The sequence below is a fragment of the Triticum urartu genome, chromosome 4A (genome assembly GCF_056163025.1).
Source record: "Triticum urartu cultivar PI428250 chromosome 4A, HENAU_Tu73, whole genome shotgun sequence".
In the NCBI taxonomy this organism is placed as follows: Eukaryota; Viridiplantae; Streptophyta; class Magnoliopsida; order Poales; family Poaceae; genus Triticum; species Triticum urartu.
Window position 1 is genome coordinate 526,787,779 of NC_141876.1, and position 21,966 is coordinate 526,809,744.

General features: G+C 39.8%; 1 protein-coding gene across 1 annotated transcript; it reads left to right on the plus strand.

The window, feature by feature from the left end:
* The first annotated feature begins 581 nt into the window (after positions 1-581).
* On the plus strand, positions 582-21,457 carry LOC125552504 (U5 small nuclear ribonucleoprotein helicase). Its single transcript, XM_048716088.2, has 49 exons — positions 582-996; positions 1,089-1,141; positions 1,263-1,422; positions 1,610-2,051; positions 2,133-2,198; positions 3,431-3,535; positions 3,619-3,918; positions 4,329-4,445; positions 4,562-4,621; positions 4,738-4,809; positions 5,625-5,741; positions 5,835-5,996; positions 6,235-6,300; positions 6,376-6,528; positions 6,609-6,692; positions 7,060-7,134; positions 7,210-7,341; positions 7,421-7,486; positions 7,899-7,964; positions 8,053-8,175; positions 8,964-9,113; positions 9,456-9,668; positions 9,761-9,916; positions 10,000-10,224; positions 10,306-10,407; positions 10,507-10,587; positions 10,679-10,759; positions 11,427-11,630; positions 11,714-11,830; positions 12,277-12,399; positions 12,470-12,559; positions 12,637-12,762; positions 12,880-12,942; positions 13,204-13,292; positions 14,036-14,126; positions 14,514-14,663; positions 14,746-14,937; positions 15,073-15,138; positions 15,210-15,365; positions 15,449-15,592; positions 15,878-15,945; positions 16,033-16,198; positions 16,306-16,368; positions 17,549-17,644; positions 17,739-17,906; positions 18,056-18,226; positions 18,735-18,881; positions 20,452-20,583; positions 21,084-21,457. Exons 1-49 carry the CDS (start codon positions 890-892, stop codon positions 21,162-21,164), a joined length of 6,237 nt encoding a protein of 2,078 aa, XP_048572045.2. The 5' UTR covers positions 582-889; the 3' UTR covers positions 21,165-21,457.
* Positions 21,458-21,966: the final 509 nt, after the last annotated feature.

A 21,966-nucleotide genomic window follows, 5' to 3' on the forward strand; every position in this document is an offset into this window, starting at 1 on the left:
TTGTTCAATATTTTAGTAGTTATTCAATATTTTTCAAATATTTGTTCAACATTTTTAAATACTTAAATACTTGTTCAACATTTTTTAAGTTCTTGTTCAACATTTTTAAATACTTGTTCAACCTTTTTCATATACTTATTCAACATTTTTAGTACCTATTTAACATTTTAAAATACTTTTCAACATATTTAGTACTTATTCAACATTTTCAAATACTTGTTCAACATTTTTGAAATTTTTGTTAATTTTTTAATACTGATTCAATATTTTTTCAAATGTATTTATGGAGAGTGTTTTTTGTAATATATATATATATATTTAGAATAATTTAAAGTTTAAAGAAAAGTACAAATATAACAAAAGATGAGAACATATAACAGAAAAAAACAAAAAACAGGCTGTTGCTCCCGCCCGGCTGGGCTGGCCCGTCTGGGGCTCGCCCCGACGCGAGCGCATCTCTCCGTGTGTCTCGCTTAATGAGACAGAGGGGCGGCACTGATTTTTGGGCTTCCATCCCCGGCCTCAGCCCTGCTCCGTTCTGTTTGATCAGCTGGGCTTGTGTCTAGCCAATAGAGTGGGCTCACCCAGCCCCGGAGAGGGTAGCCGCAGGGAGGCAGGGAGGCAGAAGAGAGGGGAGGGCGAGCCGCACGGAAACGAAGAAGCAGCACCAGTCCACCACCGTCCACCGGCGCAGGCGCTTCCGTGCGGCGCAAGTTCGGCGCGGGGCGTCTCCCTCCGTCACCACCAGGACGGGATCCAGAGTCCAACCCAAGTCAATCACTCCCAAACTCGCATCCATCGCCTCTCCACTGCCCCCGCCGCCTCCCTCCCTCCGCCCGCCCGCGGTCCCCTCTCCGCCGCCGAGTCGCCGAGGCGATCCGACTCCGAGATGCTGGCGCCGCTCCCTCGCCTGACGGGCTCCCTCCGCCCCCACTTCGACGCCGACCAGGCCTACCTCCTCCGCAAGGCCGCCCTCCAAGCCCGCGCCCTCCCAAGGTATCACCGCGCTTATCCCCTTCCCAACCCCAATTTCAGTCACCCGGCCCGAATCCGATGGTATCCCTGACGCTTTCGTGCTGTCTTCGCAGGCCGCATGACGAGTGGGCGCTCGCCCGGAGGTTCGTGCCCAACTGGGACGACGGTAACTCCCCCAAAACCCTCCCCGCCTGCGCTCGGCTGCTAGAGCCGACGCGATTGATTTGCGTGGGTGTGTGCGTGTCTCCCAGCGTGTTACCTTCTGAAATTGCCATCCATTGTTGCAGCTCCCAGTGATGTGCGCCAGGCGTACAAGCAGTTTATCGGGGCCGTGGTGGAGTTGTTGAACGGGGAGGTGGTGTCTGAGGAACTCCAGCAGGTTGCTCAGGCTGTCTATAGGTTGTTCGGCACGGAGTCCGACACCACCCAGAAGCCCCTCCAGAGAAGGTATATGCTATTGTTTTTTTAAGTGGAGAGCCCTCACATTAGCTGCTTTGCTCTGAATGCTGCCCACCGTGTTTCCATATTTTAAACACGGTTAAATTTAGAAAGACCATATGACATAGCACGTTGCAAATGCCGTGGATCCTTTTTTGCCGGAATCCTTTACTCATGATTTTATCTATCTCCGTAGGAATGAATTGGAACGACTTGTGGGCTACAACGTGCAAGACTCAGTTCTGAAAAAGTTAGCTCAGTTTGCTCAGAAGCTCCGTTCCCTTCAACAGGGGAGCATTCAGGAATTTGTACAGGAAGACACGAAGGCCGTAGATGGAGATGATACAAGTGAATTTGGGGCAAGCTTTGACTTCAAAGCACCTTCTCGTTTCATTATTGATGTTACGCTTGATGATGACCTACCATTGGGAAGTGGTGTATTGAGTTCATTTCAAGAGGAGCAGCATGATGCCAGCACTACATCTTGTAATTCAACTGCTTTTGCGGGTCCTGTGAATTTGAGGTGGCTAAAAGATCAGTGTGATCTGATAACTAGAAGTGGTGGCTCGATGCTCTCGGGAGATGAACTTGCAATGGCTCTGTGCAGAGTGCTACGTTCCAATAAAGCAGGCGATGAGGTGCTGCTATAATTTGCTTCAGCTATTCCCTTTGTTTATTGACTCACAATCATTTAATATTACAACCTTCCGACATTGCAGATAGCTGGTGAACTGCTGGACATGGTTGGGGATGGTGCCTTTGAAATAGTTCAGGATCTTCTTTCAGTAAGAGACTAACACCCTGTCATTATCTGTGTGCAGTTTATTTCGCATGGTTCTTCATACATGATACCTGGATCAATCAAATAATTAAAACAATAATTAGCTGGATTTCTGCAACTACTACGACTTCTACTGATATTCAACAGGGCATTATACCTCGTAGTCCTGCATCCTTGCAACTTATTAATGTGATATAAACAAAACATGCCCGAGGATTCAGTTACTAGCAAATCACTTTATAAACATTTAGAACCCTGGCTGGGCTACATGTCCAAAGGCTAATATCCGGCTAAAATTCAGGTAGCAAACTGGCCAGGGGAGGAACCAGAAGTTCATTAGACATTAATTAAGTCATTACTATGATTGTTGGCTACTCTTTTTTATGACCCAGTGCATTATGTGGCCTTGTTCTGTTCATCTTGATAATTCTCATTCATAAGAGAAAGATTTATACAGTCTATCCCTTGTTTATCTCTTTAATCAGTTTGACACATAATTTGTGCTTTCACTGTGGCAAGAATCGAGCAGCTATAGTTAACCCAGAAGAGTTCTTAAATTTGAGGTTCCCAACTGAACTATGAGATAGGTCAATCATGATGAGTCATGACATTCCCCTTCCAGAAAATCTGTAACAGTTTACAACGTAATGACTGCTGTTACTGCCAGTCCTTGCATTAACTTGTTAAAATCTGAACCTTAAACAGATCTTTGCAAGACCCCGAAGGCTATGTTGCCCTGATACGCTATGCAGTTATGATGATAAACTATTGTAGCAGTATATATATGTACATGAGCATATGAGGCTATGAGAGACCATCTGCCATATGGTGCTTGAGGTGAAAAGTGAGAATGAGAGCCCCAGTGAGTAGCTATGCACATGTAGACTTGTCCTGCTCAAAATTTGGACCTTAAGGTATTGGATGTCAGTTATACATTCATCTCAGATTTTGTGTAACCAGCACCTGATGTTAGATTTACCATTTGAAAATGTGACACTGGTAGTGATTGTGGACTGATAGATCATAGATGTTGCTGCAAATATTCCTGTGGGTCTTCCTGCTTTCATTTTTCAAGTTAGAAGTTCAAGATTTCTGGCCACGATAGCAAAGCTCCTAGTTTATCGTTGCGTTGGTCAATAACAGGAGGCTTTCATTTGTTTGTATTAACGAGCAACTTCACTTGTTTTGCCTGTCTAATGCAACGGAACTGATTGGTTATGTCATCATGGTCTGCAGCATAGAAAAGAGCTAGGGGATGCAATTCAGCATGGATTGACGATACTGAAATCAGAAAAGGTGTCTTCAAATAATCAACCAAAGATGCCAACATATGGCACACAAGTAAGACTACTTTCTTCTATGAATTTTCTGATGAGGTGGGTAATCCAGTGTTAAATGACTTCTCACATCCACTATGCCTGCAGGTAACAATACAAACAGAGTATGAGCGTCAGCTTGATAAGATTAAGAGGAAAGAGGGAAGACGTGCCAAACGTGGTGCAGAAAATGGAATGAATGATTTTGGTGCTGATGATTTCTCATCCCTTCTTCAAGCAAGTGAAAGAAAGCAGCCATTTGATGACATGATTGGGACTGGAGAAGGGGAGAGTAGTTTCCAAGTAACCTCTCTTCCTCAAGGAACAACTCGGAAACATATGAAGGGGTACGAAGAAGTGAAAATTCCACCAACTCCTACAGCACCGTTGGGACCCAATGAGAAACTGGTATTCCTATAGCCTCTTTATGTCATGGTACATACTTTTGTATTGCTTCGTGGATCCTGCCATATTTTTTTGAAAAGATTTAGTGAAAGAGGACAAGTCCTACATTACATTTAGTTTGAGGTGATTTTATGATCACATGAAATGGTGAATGCCAAGTACCTACAAGGATCAATTTGCTCACATTTTCCTTGTGTTAATTTACTGCATTAATCCAATTGATTGAAATACTCATATTTGAACGCATGCAATCTTCCTTCTTTGTTTTTATCTATATTTTATTTCTGTAGCGAAATGGCTTAGCCTGCACCGAGTTAATTAGCCTTGAGCATTAGCAGGTTTGAACAAATTGCTGACTGCACACCGTTACTGTTTTTTTGTTGATTACAACACAACTTACTTTTTTTTTCCAGATTGAAATAAGAGAGTTGGATGATATTGCCCAAGCTGCTTTCCAGGGATACAAGTCACTCAACCGTGTTCAGAGCCGTATTTTTCAAGCCACATACAACACCAATGAGAACATTCTAGTGCGTAACTAAATCTACTATATGTGCAGTTGCACTTTCCATGTTCAAGAAGAGAGCTTGTGCCATTAAGTTTATGTGTACCACTGTTGTCATAGCTAACTTGCATAAATGTTCAGGTTTGTGCTCCGACGGGTGCTGGCAAAACAAATATTGCAATGATCGCAGTTCTTCATGAGGTATATACCTTAGTAAAACCTGCATAGTTGTTATGAAGTCTTGACTTTCTGAACCTTATCAGCGATTTTTTTCCCGAATCTTGTTGACGGGTTCTGCTTATTGATAAATTCTACAGGTTAAACAGCACTTCAGGGAAGGCATTTTGCATAAAAATGAGTTCAAGATAGTGTATGTTGCACCAATGAAGGTATTCTTCTTCCTACATTCTCTGTTCTCGTTGGATGCTCTTATCATAGTCACTGGATTCGTTAGACAAGGCATGGAACCCCGATCTAGATCGGGGTTCGAACCGCTCCAGATAGAAGATGGTTCGCCATCCAATTCTTTGAAAAGATGGAACCACACTGTGTCTGCTCAACCCATGCTGCCTCCGCCACTAGCCGACCATGCTATTACGGTGGCTGCTCAACCGTTCCAATGTGCTTGCTCTACCATGCACCTTTGACTACAGCCGTCCTCGCATCACCATGGACAAGATGGTTGAGGAATGAATCGGGAGAAGTAGATTAGTGGCTGCAACTGCAGTTCTGGAGGAAATTAATCAGTAGAAGAACAGCAGAGTAGTGGCTGCAAAATCAAGTTTGCAAATTTTTGTTGATAGCTTACCAAGCTGACCACTTGGTTGCAAAATCAAGTTTGGAGGAGGGCTGTGACTTCTGTAGTGCAGGGTGAGAGGCATAACAGAGCAGTGACAGCGGGTGGCTTTGGGTTAACAGCCACTGAGAATGTACAGAAGACAAATTTTTTGTTGGGCTGGGCTGGCAACTGCCCAGGCCTCCCTCTGTGTTGCTATGTGTGTACAAAATCCATTGATTCCTACACATTGCTTATCAAATTTTACTGATTAGCGAACCCCATGTTTGATTCGCGAATCGGAGATGTGCACCCTCAAAGCGAAGCCGATTCGCATTAGGTAGAAAATTGCGAACCACAAATTTGAATCGCGGATCAGGTAACTATGGTTCTTATGATCACTATATTTATCAAAATTGTGTTATGTAGGCCTTGGCTGCAGAGGTAACGGCAACATTTGGTCGTCGACTATCTCCATTGAACCTTGTTGTTAAAGAACTTACAGGCGACATGCAGTTGACCAGAAGTGAGATTGAGGAAACACAGGTATTATCTTTATTTGTTTCATTATTTAAACTTGTGTTTCTGAGCTGTACTTTTTTTAACCTCGTGAACTGTATTTATTTGTGCATTACCCAGATGATAGTGACTACTCCTGAGAAGTGGGATGTCATTACACGCAAAAGCAGCGATATGGCACTGTCAATGCTGGTCAAGCTGATAATCATTGATGAAGTGCACCTGCTAAATGATGATAGAGGGTCAGTAATTGAGACACTAGTTGCTCGAACTCTTCGCCAGGTCAGTTTTGGAGAGAAAAATAGGAGCCCATCTATTCGCTTGTTATGATCAAAGGGGTGCTTATATTTAACGATTTCAAAAAGTAAACTATAAATCTTTGTAAAAACTATAAACAATAATAAATGGGCAGACTTAAGTTGACTACATTCTCATAGGACCATATCATATGCCTGTTCTTCTCTAGATATTGTTTCTTGTTATGTCTGATCCATATTTATGAGTGATCTGAATTTGACAGGTTGAGTCCATGCAATCAATGATTCGCATTGTTGGCCTATCTGCTACACTGCCTACTTACAAAGAGGTTTGTTACCTTCAATATCACGTCCTCTACTTGAGTCCATGCAATTAATTAAACCATGGGGTTTCTCATTTTCAGGTTGCAGAATTTTTGCGGGTTAATGCGGATACTGGCCTTTTCTACTTTGACTCGAGTTACCGTCCAGTTCCTCTTGCTCAACAGTACATTGGAATCACTGAAAGGGATTACGCCAAGAGAAATGATCTATTCAATAGTATTTGCTATGACAAGGTCTCTTTTCCTTTGTATTGTAGTTCCATCTGGATTTTGTCATTCATACAAATCTTTTTAACACTATATCAACTTGTTAGGTTGTGGAGTCCATTAAACAAGGTCATCAAGCATTGGTTTTTGTACATACCCGCAAAGATACAGGGAAAACCGCTAGAACCCTAGTAAGTAATAGTTTCTAATAAGAGGATTTTTGTGTGGGGTAAATGTTACTGTTTATCAAGTATCCTGGCATTGCCATACTTCTATATCTTCAATGTCTGCGCATCCTTAAGCTTTTGTTTATCTAAAATTATCTGTTGTACTCATGGTTTACCAATATGCCAAGCTATGTATCGTCCCGTGCCATGCTAACTTCCAGCAAGCCTTACTCCATAAGTTCTTTGAATGTAATAAAATTATGCTTCCACAGTGTTATTTATGTTTTCTATTTATAAGACACTCTTCAGGTCCTCTTGTTTCTTTTTTCTTGATATCTGTATTCATTTTTCAGTCGATTTCAGTTGCACATTCTTATGTCATGCCTTGCAGATTGACCTAGCTGCAAAAGCAGGGGAAGTGGAGTTATTTTCAAATGCAGACCATCCCCAATACGGATTGATCAAGGTATACTTTACCATTCTGGTTTTATTATTAGCCTTAAATCTAGTAATTTTTGTTTACCTAGTCTTGTGTTTGCAGAAAGATGTCAGTAAAGCTAAAAGTCGTGAAGTTATAGAATTTTTTGATTCTGGATTTGGCATACATAATGCTGGAATGATGCGTTCTGACCGAAATTTGATGGAGCGCTTGTTTGCTGATGGTCTCTTGAAAGTAAGTTGATGGTCTCTTGAAAGTAAGTTTCTGTGCAACCTTCAGTAGTTTCAGTCATGTGCTAACTTATTTCGATTAGGTCCTTGTCTGTACAGCAACATTGGCTTGGGGAGTGAACTTACCAGCTCATACAGTTGTTATAAAGGTTAGTGTCTATTTGTTTTTTTTCCATGCCATAGAAGCATTTTCGTTGGAATCTACATGACTTATTTCTTAACTAAATATTGGTAAAATAAATTACTGTCAGCATATGTATCACTAGTTATATTTTATTTAATTCCATCTAGTAACTTCTTTAGGGGTAGTAAAGTAATTAATTATAGATACTGTTAATAGATAAAAGTGTTATTTGGAAAGGTCATACTAAAAAAACTCAACAGTTTAGTGACTTGTTTAGAGGTAGTAAACTCAAACAGTTTATGATTGTGCTATCTTGAATACATTTTTTGGCCAATCCAAGAATGCCAACATATGTTTCCAGTTGTCTACAATCTTTTTTCCCCCAATGTACTGTACTGCTGGCCTGCTGCATAAAGTAATATATTACCAACAAACAGGGCACACAATTATATGATGCTAAAGCTGGCGGATGGCGAGATCTGGGGATGCTCGATGTGATGCAGGTACCTCCCTGAACTTGTCGTGATTTTGCATTCCTTCATTTCTATTACTCAAATATTATATTCTAATGCTCTTTCATTTCCTTATTAGATCTTTGGACGTGCTGGGAGGCCACAGTTTGATAAAAGTGGTGAAGGAATTATTATTACGACGCATGACAAATTGGCTTATTACTTGAGATTATTGACTAGTCAGCTTCCAATAGAAAGCCAGGTCAGCAAACATGTGACCTTTTACAATGGAGGATATTAGAACAAGCTGTGAACGATATCAATCAAATATTCTTCTGTGTCCAGTTATAGGTTAGAAGATTGAGTTGTAGAGGCGGTGTATCCGGTGAAACTGTGCGATTTGGTGGAAATTCCGAAAAAATAAACCTTAGAAGTTCTAATTTTCTTGAAAAATGACAGTGTAGTGGGGGATATATTCTAGAGCTCTGCAAATATCATGGTCAAACTCAATCAAATAGGTGGGACATGAAGAGGAGTACTTGCTGGAATAGTGTCACACTTTGTTGACTAGTATTTGTCCTGTATATTCGATTGATTTTGGCCTTGAAAATACACAGAGGACCCTCCCCTACATCTGCTATTCTTTTTCATAGAATTTTCCTTCCCTCTCTATCTCTCTAAGTCTGTATGGTGAGCTTTTCAGTGCACATTTTGTTTTATACCTTGTTTTTTGTGCTACCTTGCATCTCTTCCAAGTTGCATTTCCTCATCCCCACCTCAACAAAATCTTGGTTTGTCATGGCATTAGATAAGTACACGGACCACTGTGGATGATCTAATACTAATTAATTTCCTTACCAGGGTAGTTTCTTAGGACTAGTTAATACTTACTAATACCTTAAACATTGCTAATTTGCAAAGTCAGTTTCTTATTTGCTTGTAGTCTTGGCAAGTTTTTTCTTTTTGAAATGTAGCCTTGGCAAGTTGGTTGATTGCTGTAAGTTCTTTCCAGTCCACGCTTAATTTTTCGTGACCACAATTATTTTGCAGTTCCTTGGATCATTGAAAGATAATTTGAATGCTGAGGTTGCCTTGGGAACTGTAACAAATGTCAGGGAGGCCTGTGCCTGGCTTGGCTATACATACTTATTTAGAAGGATGAAGACTAATCCTCTGGTGTATGGGATAACTTGGGAAGAGGTGATATTTCTCCCATTGTTCACACTTTATATGTATAAAATCAATAGCACTCTTTTCAGTGGATGGCAAATTTTCTAGTGTGGTTTTTGATATCATCTGAGTAAAATAACTGAAAAGCAGTCCTTGTACATATATTCTTTTAACATCTGTTACACTGTCTAGTTCTTTTTAACGCATTAATTCTTTCAGAAATAAGTCATGGTCCCTGTATTCTTAAGAACAACCATTTTGTATCATGTCAGAAACTAGATAATTTATTACTCTTTGAGGTGCTTCACTGAACATATTGGTACCCAACACTTCTTTGATTGTGACAACATTTTAACTTGTCTAACCATTAAGGTGATCGGAGATCCTTCCATGGGCGCCAAGCAACGGTCATTTATTATTGATGCTGCACGTTCGCTAGACAAGGCTAAGATGATGCGCTATGATGAAAAGAGTGGCAACTTCTACTGCACAGAGCTTGGTCGAATTGCAAGTCACTTTTACCTTCAGTACTCCAGTGTTGAGACATACAACGAGATGCTTCGTCGTCACATGAGTGAAAGTGAGGTAGGCAGTTGGTTTATCTCCTTTTGTGGTTTCTTTGTTACAGCTTGTGATGCTCGTGAAGTTTTATTGACGTTTCTTGATACCTACCTCAGGTGATTAACATGGTGGCCCATTCCTCTGAATTTGAAAATATCGTAGTTAGAGAAGAAGAACAAGATGAATTAGAAACACTTGCCAGGAAAGCATGCCCATTGGAAGTTAAGGGTGGGCCGACTGACAAGCATGGGAAAATTTCAATTCTCATACAGGTTACTGTTGAAGAACTGTCACTTTTTTCATTTAGTTTGAGTCCAGGAACATTCCTAAGTTGAGGAATTTGATCTATTTTCAGGTTTTTATTTCCCGTGCCTCAGTTGACAGCTCCTCCTTACACTCTGATGCCCAATACATTAGTCAAAGCTTGGGTCGCATTATGAGGGCGTTGTTTGAGATTTGTCTGCGAAGGGGGTGGTCTGAGATGACATCCTTATTATTGGAATATTGCAAGGCCGTAGATCGCAAAATATGGCCACATCTCCATCCACTTAGGCAGTTCGATAGGGACATTTCTCCTGAGGTTGCTATTGGTCATCACTTTCTTTTTTACCATATCGTCTTTCTCTCGTTTCCCAAATATAATTAATGCTCTCTGAACTAGATATTGTGGAAACTTGAGGAAAGAAATGTGGACCTGGACCGTCTTTATGAAATGGAGGAAAATGACATTGGAGCCCTCATTCGTTTTTCTCATCAGGGAAGGGTATGTGTAGACTTACAAGTCATGCATTTATGGTTGATTCTATTAGTTTGAACTAGTGACTATACCTGATGAAGTTAACACTTTTTTTTTCTACTAAAGTTGGTTAAGCAGTATGTTGGATACTTCCCACATGTCAACTTATCTGCTTCTGTTAGTCCAATCACCAGGACTGTTCTGAAAGTAAGAGCTGGTGTCAACTCAATTATTCTGATGTTTTTTCTTAAATTAGTTCATTATTTACCACTTACGCGATTACTATGATAATTTATAGGTGGACCTGCTTATAACTCCTGAATTTGTGTGGAAGGATCGTCACCATGGCATGTCACAACGATGGTTGATTATTGTGGAGGTGTGTTAATCTACACATGTCATGTTTTTGCACCTGACACTAAATCGTTTTAGAATTGTAGCAGAGTTGAGAAAACTTATCTAATGTATAGTACTGGACTATGGTTAGTGTACTTACAGTTTGGTGTGATTATTTGAAGATGCCACTGATATGACTGTGCTTAGAGACTAGTAACTGCAGAGACGGACATACATCTATATACATCGTCATCATTCTGGGACTTGAGACATCAGCTCATTGTGTATGCAGTTGTATTAAGAACTGTACAGTGAATCAAATTCTGTAACTTCCATTTATGGGTGCCAACCTAAATTTGTCTCATTCAGTGTTAAGTTAGTTACTATTGGATGCATGTGTACCAGCAACTGATAAGGGCCAAAGAATTAGCTTATACTCCCTTCTTTCCAGAATATAAGGTGTATCGATTTTTGTGCAAGTCAAACTTGTGTATGTTTGACCAAGATTATAGAATAAAATATCAACATCTACTTACAAAATAAACAAATTATGAAAATACTTTTCATGATGGATCTATTGATACAAATACTTTTCATGATGGTATTCTTTTTCTAAGAACTTGGTCAAACATGCACATGTTTGACTTTTGAAAATTTTAATACACCTTATATTTTGAAACGGAGGGAGTAACGATAATATTTGTTTACAGGATTCTGAAAATGATACTATTTATCATTCGGAGCTCTTCACACTGACAAAGAAGATGGCAAGAGGTACACCTACAAAGATGTCCTTTAATATACCGATCTTCGAGCCTCATCCGCCGCAGTACTATATCCGAGCTGTATCAGACTCCTGGTTGCATGCGGAGTCAATCTTTACCGTCTCTTTTCATAATCTTACCTTGCCTCAGGTGAATTTAGCAATATCTTATGTCAGTTCCACAGTGTTTACATTCCACTGTCAAATCTTAAATTCTGCATGTGTTTCCTGCAGACACAAATAACACACACTGAACTTTTGGACTTGAAGCCTCTTCCACTGAGCGCTCTTGGGAACAAAGCATACGAAGATTTGTATAGATTTACCCATTTCAATCCCATACAAACACAGGTGCACTTTGGATTCCATTTATCTTTTGTCTTGGTTGTTTCATGCTATGTTTCAGCATGCTAATGCTAGTGTATTTACACCACATAACTTTCTAGTTAAATGTTTTCGATACTTCAGTTCAGTATTCCTACAGCAATTTACCAATCTGTTCCTATTAGTGGAAGTTATCAAATTCTTCCTCCGTTCCTAAATATAAGTCTTTTTAGAGATTCCAATATAGACTACATACGGAGCAAAATGAGTGAATCTACACTCTAAAATATGTCTATATACATCCGTATGTAGTTTCTATTGAAATCTCTAAAGACTCATATTTAGAAACGGAGGGAGTATTCCTTTTGCTGTATGATGCCTGGTGCATACACTGTTTGTGCCGGCTGATTCCAGCCTAATGTACCTTTTCCTTTAATGCATATACTTTCTGTCCTGATGATTTTGTTTTCCAGGCTTTCCATGTTCTTTATCACACTGAAACCAATGTGCTCTTGGGAGCACCAACTGGGAGTGGCAAGACAATTTCTGCAGAACTAGCAATGCTTCATCTTTTCAATACCCAGCCGGACATGAAGGTTTGTTGATTGAATTCCTGTATAAAGCCGAGATATTTTTTGGCATTGATACGTTTTGACACCTTTTCAGGTAGTTTACATTGCTCCTCTAAAGGCTATAGTGCGAGAAAGAATGAATGATTGGAGACATCGGCTTGTTACTCAGCTTGGGAAGAAGATGGTTTGTAGCATTCCATCTTCTTTTCTGCCACCAATACATCATCGTGCTTAATGTAATTGAAGTGATGCTTTTGGCAGGTTGAAATGACTGGTGATTTTACACCAGACATGGTGGCCCTATTATCAGCTGATATCATAATTTCGACCCCCGAAAAGTGGGATGGGATTAGTCGCAGCTGGCACAGTAGAAGTTATGTTATGAAGGTCTCATTTTTTTTATTTCTGCGTTGGCTATTTTCTGTTTTGCTCTGTTTCTGTAAATTATACGGAGTATATAATCTTATTTTAAGTTGCACTGACTTGTTAGCTTGCTGATGATAGGTTGGACTCATGATATTAGACGAGATACATCTTCTTGGAGCTGACCGTGGGCCTATTCTTGAGGTAACCCTTCCATACGCACAACTTGGTAAATGCTTTTAGTAAATTACACTGTAGCCTGCCTATGAACTCAGACTCTTGTTGATGTTAACATATTATATGGCCTCTCAAGTAACTTCATTTACTTTGTACTACTATATCTCAACATTGTACAACTTATCGTCTTTTGCATTGATTCACCTCAATACCATATGTTCTGCTGTGTTTATCCTTCTTTGAAGGTGTACTTACAATTGTTTACAATGGTTAAACTTCTTATTTCAGGTCATCGTATCAAGAATGCGATACATATCATCACAAACGGAACGTTCAATTCGGTTTGTTGGTTTATCAACAGCATTAGCCAATGCTCGGTATGTTTCAAAGGGATACTTTGGCTTGCATTTCTCTCTATCTGCTATTACATCAGAATATCCTTATCTACTCTGTAATTTTATAGAGCTATCTATGTGCTTTATGAGTTCTTCCCGCGTACGAACTGCAGAAACAATGCCATGTCATCATACATTCACCAGTGTTAAATCGTATTTAACCAGTGGCTCCCCTGGTTGGGGTGGGGTGTGTGTGTGTGGGGGGGGGGGGGGGGGGGTGTTCCTGATCAATGGATTCAATTAAGGGTACACATATTTTAAAAATAAATCCTATGACATGAGTGCTAGGAGTACTCTAAGTGTATTTGAGAATCATAGGTGTTATCATGTAGGGCACAGATTTGGTGCTCTCAACAACTTGAAAGTGTTGTTTCTCATCTTTTTACTGATATGTATCGTGCAAAAACAAGTGTATTAGCAAAAAAATCGTACAAAAGCATGTCCATTTACGAGCTCTACACGATGAATGACTAATACAGTTAGAAAACACAAAAAATCATATTGTTGCATAGATTTTGCTAGTACACCTACTTCTATGGTATGTACATCTATGTTATTTTTCCACCTTCGAGCATGTCATGCATGTATATTCTTTTCTTCACCTTCGAGCATATGGGCCCAGGATAGGCTTGTCATGTATCTGTATTTATTTTCGTAATGTGTATATGATCACCGGATCACTTTTCTGTGTGGGCTGACCACTTGCATCTACCATAATACTTCAGTGACTTGGCCGATTGGTTGGGCGTCAGAGATGATGGTCTGTTTAATTTCAAGCCCAGCGTGAGGCCTGTACCTCTTGAAGTGCATATTCAGGTAAGGAGGATTTCAGTTGTTCTGTAAGATCCTTGTTTGGTTCAATAACAACTGCCCATATTCTCCAGTAGAGTCACTTTCCTCATGATGCTGGCTTTAGGCATGAAGATACACACAACCATTGCTTTTTAAAGTTGTATTTTAAGAAACATATTCATTTATTAATTCTTCTGCATTCTTGGATGACCCTTTTTTTAACCCGCAAGCAGATATGTAGGCAAGGTAATCGTTAGTTTTGTGTTACCTCGAGGAGAGAAAAATATTTCCGGTTCCCCATCTGTGGATAGTCAATTATTTATTTGATCGTTACATGTTTTGATATATCACAGCTTAAAAGAGGCTTCACAGTTTACATCATAAATTTGTATTGCCTTTTTTCACAAACAGGGATATCCTGGGAAGTTCTACTGCCCGAGAATGAATAGCATGAACAAACCAGCATATGCAGCCATATGTACTCATTCACCTGATAAACCAGTTCTCATTTTTGTGTCATCACGTCGACAGACGAGACTTACAGCCCTTGATCTCATTCAGGTAGAATGCTACTCTGTTTTTCTGTCACTAAGAAAGTATATAGCTGGCTACTATCTTATATGTGTTGTACTCTATATTGCAGCTTGCAGCATCTGATGAGAAACCAACGCAGTTCCTCAGCATGGCAGATAACTCTCTAGACATGATTCTTTCACAAGTCACTGATAGCAATTTGAGACATACACTTCAGTTTGGAATAGGTCTGCATCATGCAGGTCTAAATGATAGAGATAGATCCTTGGTTGAGGAACTCTTTTCAAACAACAAGATTCAGGTGTGCCTTGTTTGATAACTGAATTTCTTGCTAACAGGTTCTTTGTTACACTTCAGTATGGTTATTGCAGTATATTTTATATGAACTTGGTCACATAGTTGAGCAAAATGTAAACATAATTTATTGTTTTGGCAGGTACTAGTATGCACTAGCACACTGGCTTGGGGTGTCAATCTTCCAGCTCACCTGGTCATAATCAAGGTGACATGATGCTTCACATTTTCTTCATCTTTGATGACGTTTATCTGAGCACTCACTCCATTCTTTTGTAGGGTACTGAATACTATGATGGGAAAACAAAAAGATATGTTGATTATGTTATCACAGATATTCTGCAAATGATGGGTCGTGCAGGCCGGCCACAATATGACCAACATGGCAAAGCTGTTATTCTTGTTCATGAACCAAAAAAGAGCTTTTATAAGAAGGTAGCATGTTACTTTGTTTACCTAACGAACGGTGCGATGCTTATTCATCTTGAGTTTAACACTCGTTATTGTAATTGTTTCAGTTCTTGTATGAACCGTTCCCTGTTGAAAGTAATCTGAGGGAGCACTTGCACGATCACATAAATGCAGAGATTGTTTCGAGCACAATTGGTAATAAAGAGGAGGCAATTATCTATCTTACTTGGACTTACCTATATCGCAGACTGGTATTTATCTTGTTCTCTTTCCTAACTATGTTCTCTTAACTTATACTTAATTGGACAATTTTTCATGTTCACTGTTTCAGGCTGTAATTTTCTCTGGTCAAAACCATAATTAAAATGGATACTAAATACTTTACGATTGATGTACATACGTTGAATATATACAACTGTTTTGTTTTCCCGTTGGTTTAAACCTGTTGCCCTTAAGCTATTGATAGAAGTCCTTCATTATATCGTTATGAAATTCTGATGTGGCTATATGCATCTATTGCAATGTCTGTTCGGCAGGTTGTTAATCCATCTTACTACGGATTGGAAGATACTGAAACATATACCTTGAATGCTTATCTCTCGAGGTGATAAACAAGGACCTCATTTAGCTTAGACCTGCCACTAGCTTTAACATCACATGACAGTCTGTCTATCCTGCTTTGTATAAACAGGTTAGTGGAAACTACACTTGAAGATCTTGAAGACAGTGGATGCATAAAAGTGGATGACCATTCTGTGCAGTCTTTAATTTTGGGGAAAATAGCTTCACAATATTACCTTAGTTACCTTACCGTCTCAATGTTTGGGTCAAATATTGGTCCCAATACATCATTGGAAGTAAGTACAATTGATGCCTTACTTATTCGGTAGTTCTTTATTTGGCTGTTGTAGACCAATTGATTTGGAATAGCTAGAGGATTAATAGCTCAGACTATTTTCTGCAGGCCTTTGTGCACATACTGTCAGCTGCTGCAGAATTCGACGAGCTTCCTGTACGTCATAATGAGGTGAGTTTCCCTATCAACCCTTCTTTTCCAAAAACCAAGCATTCCTCCATTTTTTCTATAGAATGATTGAACATGGATTATAGTTCCTTCGACAAATCCTGTCAACCTTGACATGAAAGTTTTAAAGGAAAAATTGCTAAGGACACTCAAATCCATGGCATTTGCTCTTTGTCACCCTACTTTTTGGCTTTGCTTCTGGGAAGCGAACAAACAAGAGAGATAGACTGGGAGACTAGGGCCCTGTTCGGCAGCTCTCCAACTCCATATAATACGGGAGCTGACGGAGCGCCAGTTTTACAACTTCACAAAAATGCACTGCAGGCCGCTCCGCTCCGGCCGCTCCAGGAGCAGAGCCGCGGAGCGGAGGGCTGCCGAACACGGCCTAGAGGCGTGTATCTGCACATCTGTACCATATAGGTAGATTCTCAATGGAATGATGATGCATCACACCCATGTGCACACTTTGGCTTTGCATTTTGAAGAGCATGGGGCTGGTGTAGCATATGCAATAGGGAGGAGGTGGCTGAAATGTCTCTTTTGCCCTTGTGTGTACTAGTCTATCACACCATGTTACAGTAGCCCCAACTGATTCGGTTGCATCATCTTTACCATTGCTTCCAATTGTCTAAAAAAGGAAATTCTTATGTGCAAATATTCTGCCACAGCCTAGGAAAAAGGCCAGAAAACAGAACACAATTTGTGCATCGTAGCACTAGATATACCTAAATTGTTAGCAATTCACAGCAGATCTTTTTGTAGAATAGACAAAGCATAAAAAGCACAACTGTGTACTGCAGCATGCATCCGTCGGTCAGTCCATAGGTATAGGTTCACTAGTACGCATGCACAATGGAAAACAGAACTTTCACGTGATCCCTCCCAAGACAAACAATATCATAGTAATTTGTGCAGCTCGTTGTTGCGAATGCATTTCAGGAAAGCCACAAATTTAGAGTGTGAGCAACGGCGAATCTGAAATGTCTTGTCTCACTTTTGCCACATTAGAAGAATAGAGTGCTCTGGTTTTCTTTTTATTCAAGGCAATTATCTATTTGTTTGGAGGTGGAAAAATACCATACATCCAGTCCATCAAAACATTATAATCTTAGTATAATACCCTGAACTTGATTTTGTGACAATGTTATCTCTGTGATTGCACTTATGTTTTTCTCCTATTCAGGATACCTTGAATCGAACACTCTGCGAAAAGGTCCCTTATTCAGTTGACCAGCACCACCTTGATGACCCACATGTCAAGGCTAATTTACTCTTCCAGGTAAGCGGAGTTCAACTGATGTTAAGGCTAATACATACTTTACAATGTACAGTGAGGTGCTAAATACCTTATTCTTTCCATGTTTGCCTTGCAGGCACACTTCTCCAGAGCAGAATTACCAATTAGTGACTATATCACTGACTTGAAGTCAATTCTTGATCAGAGCATACGTATTATACAGGCTATGATTGATGTATGTGCCAACAGTGGATGGCTTTCAAGTGCATTGACATGTATGCATCTCTTACAAATGATCATACAGGTGAATGTTGTTGATTCAGATTTTCTTTCATTTTGATGATCTGTGGTAGGCTGGCGGCTAGGTTCTGTATGGAAGGATAACATTGTACCAGTGTCAGAATTCCAAATAGGGTTTTCTTTATGAACTGAACTTCAATTTTGTTTTATCAGGGTCTCTGGTTTGAGAGAGATTCATCACTCTTGATGTTACCATCCATGAATGATAACCTTCTAGATCATCTTAAAGGCAGAGGAGTTTCAACAGTTCTGAGCTTGCTAGATCGTTCTCGTGAAGAATTACACAAGTTGCTTCAACCGTTTTCTGCTGCAGAGTTGTATCAGGTACTACTTTGGACTTCCATTGCACTGCCTTTGGAAGAACACTCCTATGGAAGAACATTTGTTTCCCTAGCGATCTTAGATATCTGCTGAAATATATGATTGGCAGTTACATATCTGTATTCCCATCTTTAGCATGGAACAGAAGTGCTACCAAATCTGCTATTGAAACATTACTGAGAAATAGTATTATTTGTGTTAGGCTCAGCCACTTATGCTTTTGTATTGTGCCCAAGAGTTTCTAGCCTCATAGTAGAAATAAGCATATTCTGTTTGGAACAAAAATGTTTTTGAAACCTTGGGTTTTCACGTAGTGTGGTGCAAGTCCACACTTTTCTTTTATCCAGTTCTCTTTTACGGCTTGTATTTTTTGAGAGGTACCTTTACAACTTGTATCACTGGATAGTTATGTCATCCATGCAATAAAGGTCATTTGGTAATATCCTCGATTCCTCGTACCGCCAGATGGAAATGAAAATCATATTGTGAATATTATGTTTGTATTATGCAGGATCTGCAACATTTCCCTCGCCTTGATGTTAAAGTTAAGCTACAGAATGAAGATAAGGAGCAGTCAAAACCTCAAATGCTGAACATTAGAATGCAAATTAAAAATACGCGTCGTTCGCCAAGAGTATTTTCCTCTAAATTCCCTAAGGTTAGTGACTATGTAAAATTGCTATGATTTATAAGTACTGCTTGCATCTCATTGTCAAACATATGGCATTGTATCATTGGATCAGACTGCTGTTACATAAGCTAAACTTTTGTCCATTTATGGCCTCAAATGCAAGATTCTGTTATAGTGCTTTCTAATAATATACTAGCGGAAGTTTCACGACCTGCAAGTCATATCTATGGTATTATCTACTCCATCTGTCCTATAATATAAGACGTTTTTTGGCACTACACTGTCAAAAAACATCTTATATTATGGGACAGAGGGACTTAATATAGGGCCTGTTCGGATCCACTCCATTCCACAACTCTGCTCTGTGAGCGGGAGGAGCCGACCTGAATGCTGCAACTCCCTGGGGTCGAGAGAGCGGAGCGGAGCGATCTGCAGATAAAAATCATAGAGCGAGGAATGAGGCGCTCCGCAGATCCTGGAAACGAAAGAGTTTGTCAAATATACGGCAGACTGCCACCGATAAGTGGCATACCGATTCGTTCGCGTTATGTCTCTCGTGCCTTTTCTATCCTACCACCTCCCCTCCGTATGGGCCCCAGGCCAGATTGGGCTTTCGGCCCATCTCATGAACCAGAGCGGAGCGATCAAGCCGAGCAGTTTCCTCGGTCTCACGATTGATGGAGGAGCCGGAGTTCGCTTGGAGGAGCCGGAGCGTAGGATTTTGTGGAGCCGGTGGATTACCGAACAGGCTCATAGTCGACAATATTTTACTGCATGGATCCCATGGCGACATATACTTACAGGTGGATAGAGTAATTTTACAAAACCCTTTGACATGATAGTGGTACTTTCGAGAACTGTAATGTATGCTTCAGCGGTATTATACTACTCCCTTCGTCCCATAATATAAGAGCGATTTTGACACTAGTAAAACGCTCTTATATTATGGGATGGAGGGAGTAGTAATGAGTAATCCAACATGATAAATATAACCTCCAAGTTGGTGTTTGATTTAAAAAATTGGATAAACAAATCCACATGGAACTTTTTCAGTAATTTTGAAACATTTGAAATATTATACAAGAACTTGATAGGTTTGTTGAAAGTTTCAGTGTACCAACAAGTAACTTAAGCTATCTCAGGTAAAGCCCCGTTTCTCAGCCAGAAACAAATGTGGCAGGTGGCAAATAATGAAATAACCATACATTACCTCACAACTCTGATTTGCTACTGGCATATCAAACTTGCTATGTGTCAATAATCACGAAGTCTCCCTAGAATTATTACCCTGTGCAATGAAAAAACGGGTGATAGATTCGGCAAAGCAAATAGCAGAAAACAACTATTTGGGTAGTTGCGAGTTTGACGTTTTTACAGAGCTTTCCGGTGTTCTAAGAAACTGTTTGTATACTCATGATATCTTGTGCTAATAATTGCCTGCTATACTTGTAACTGACTGTTACTATATTAGCTCCAATGTGGTACTCGTAAATCCTCTTTAGCTTCAATATTATTGCCTTTTGGACTTTTTATCAATGTTCATTCCTGAAGTTCAATAAATGCCTTTGCATTTAACTTTCCATGCTGTTTTCTGTAGGCGAAACAAGAAGCCTGGTGGCTGGTCCTGGGGAATATTACAAGCTCGGAGCTATATGGTCTGAAAAGAATAAGTTTTGCAGATCGTGTGCTTAACACTCGCATGGAATTGCCACCGATGTTGAATATGCAGGTAATAATTTCTCCACATGTGAATTGCCAGACTAAGCAAAGCTCACTGCGAATATATTGTTCTGCTTGAGTGACTTGACATTTGTGTCCAAGAATCGTCGATTTTTTTACTTAATAAACAATAATAATTGAGCAGCAATCTAAATGATGAGCCTTACTATGCTAGAGCCGACACCAAATTGCCAATATATTAGCTCTGCCATATACCTTTTTACCCTTGCCATGTTTGGCCATTCACTATGCATCTGTGTTATTCAGTGCTTCAGTTTGTTGTATAAATGTTGAATCTGAACAATATGCAGACCTAATATGTCCATCCATAGTTCTTGGTGGATTCTGTCAGATTGCTGTATAAACTTGGGATCTAGGCAAATGCACGACGTGTTTTTTCTTCCAATGAAGACTCGTATGATTTCCATGTGCTGGCGTTGTGCTTAGATAATTACATGGTCCTTTTTTCTTGCACTTTTAAATATTTTGACGAGAGGATACTCTTTTCAGGAGGCAAAGCTGATTGTTGTGTCAGATTGCTACCTTGGGTTTGATCAGGAGGTCTCCCTTGGGCATCTAGCGAAGGTCTAATTCTTCCGCGGACTAGCAGATCTGCTTTTGTGGAACTCAGCTCCCAGGAATCCAGATATTCAAAATCAAGCATGCTCCCATGCTCATCAGAGCCTTTCTGGATTTTGCTGTTGTATAGGTTTACTTGAGTGTAGCTAACAACACGTCTCTTGTAATGCTTATATATACAAATCGATTGTGAGGTGGTTTTGGTCCTCCGGCGATTTGTACGTCTCTTTTGGAAAAAAAATGAACATCGGTTGTAAGTTTACTTTTCCAGATGCCGTAATTGATATCCTTCACCTCGCTATCTATCTGTAACAGCGCTGCTCTGGTTTTGTTTGCACGGCTGCTATTTTTTTTTGACGTGACCGTCTCATAGCATGCAATACTCCCTCTATCCGAAAATACTTGTTATCAAAATGCATAAAAAGAGATGTATCTAGAATTAAAATATGTCTAGATATATCTCCTTTTATCCTAGAACTAAAATATGTTTAGATATATCTCTTTTTATTCATTTTGATGATAAGTATTTTCGAACGGAGGGAGTATTAAATAACTACCTCTTTGTCAGTCGTCTGCTGTTGATCCTGTTTCTGGCAGATATAATCGACTGAGAAATTGTTACTTTTAAATTGTCGGTATTTGGTTAAGTAGTTGTATATTTTGGAGATGAAACTCTAGTTTGATGTGCAAACTTCGTTGACCGAGAAATAGAAAATCCAGAATTTTTTGTAGAAAAAGTAGCGGCAACTCCGGCTGTAAGACCAGTGGCTCTTGGCTCCGACCACCGTCGACAAACAAAATGGTAGACGTTTGT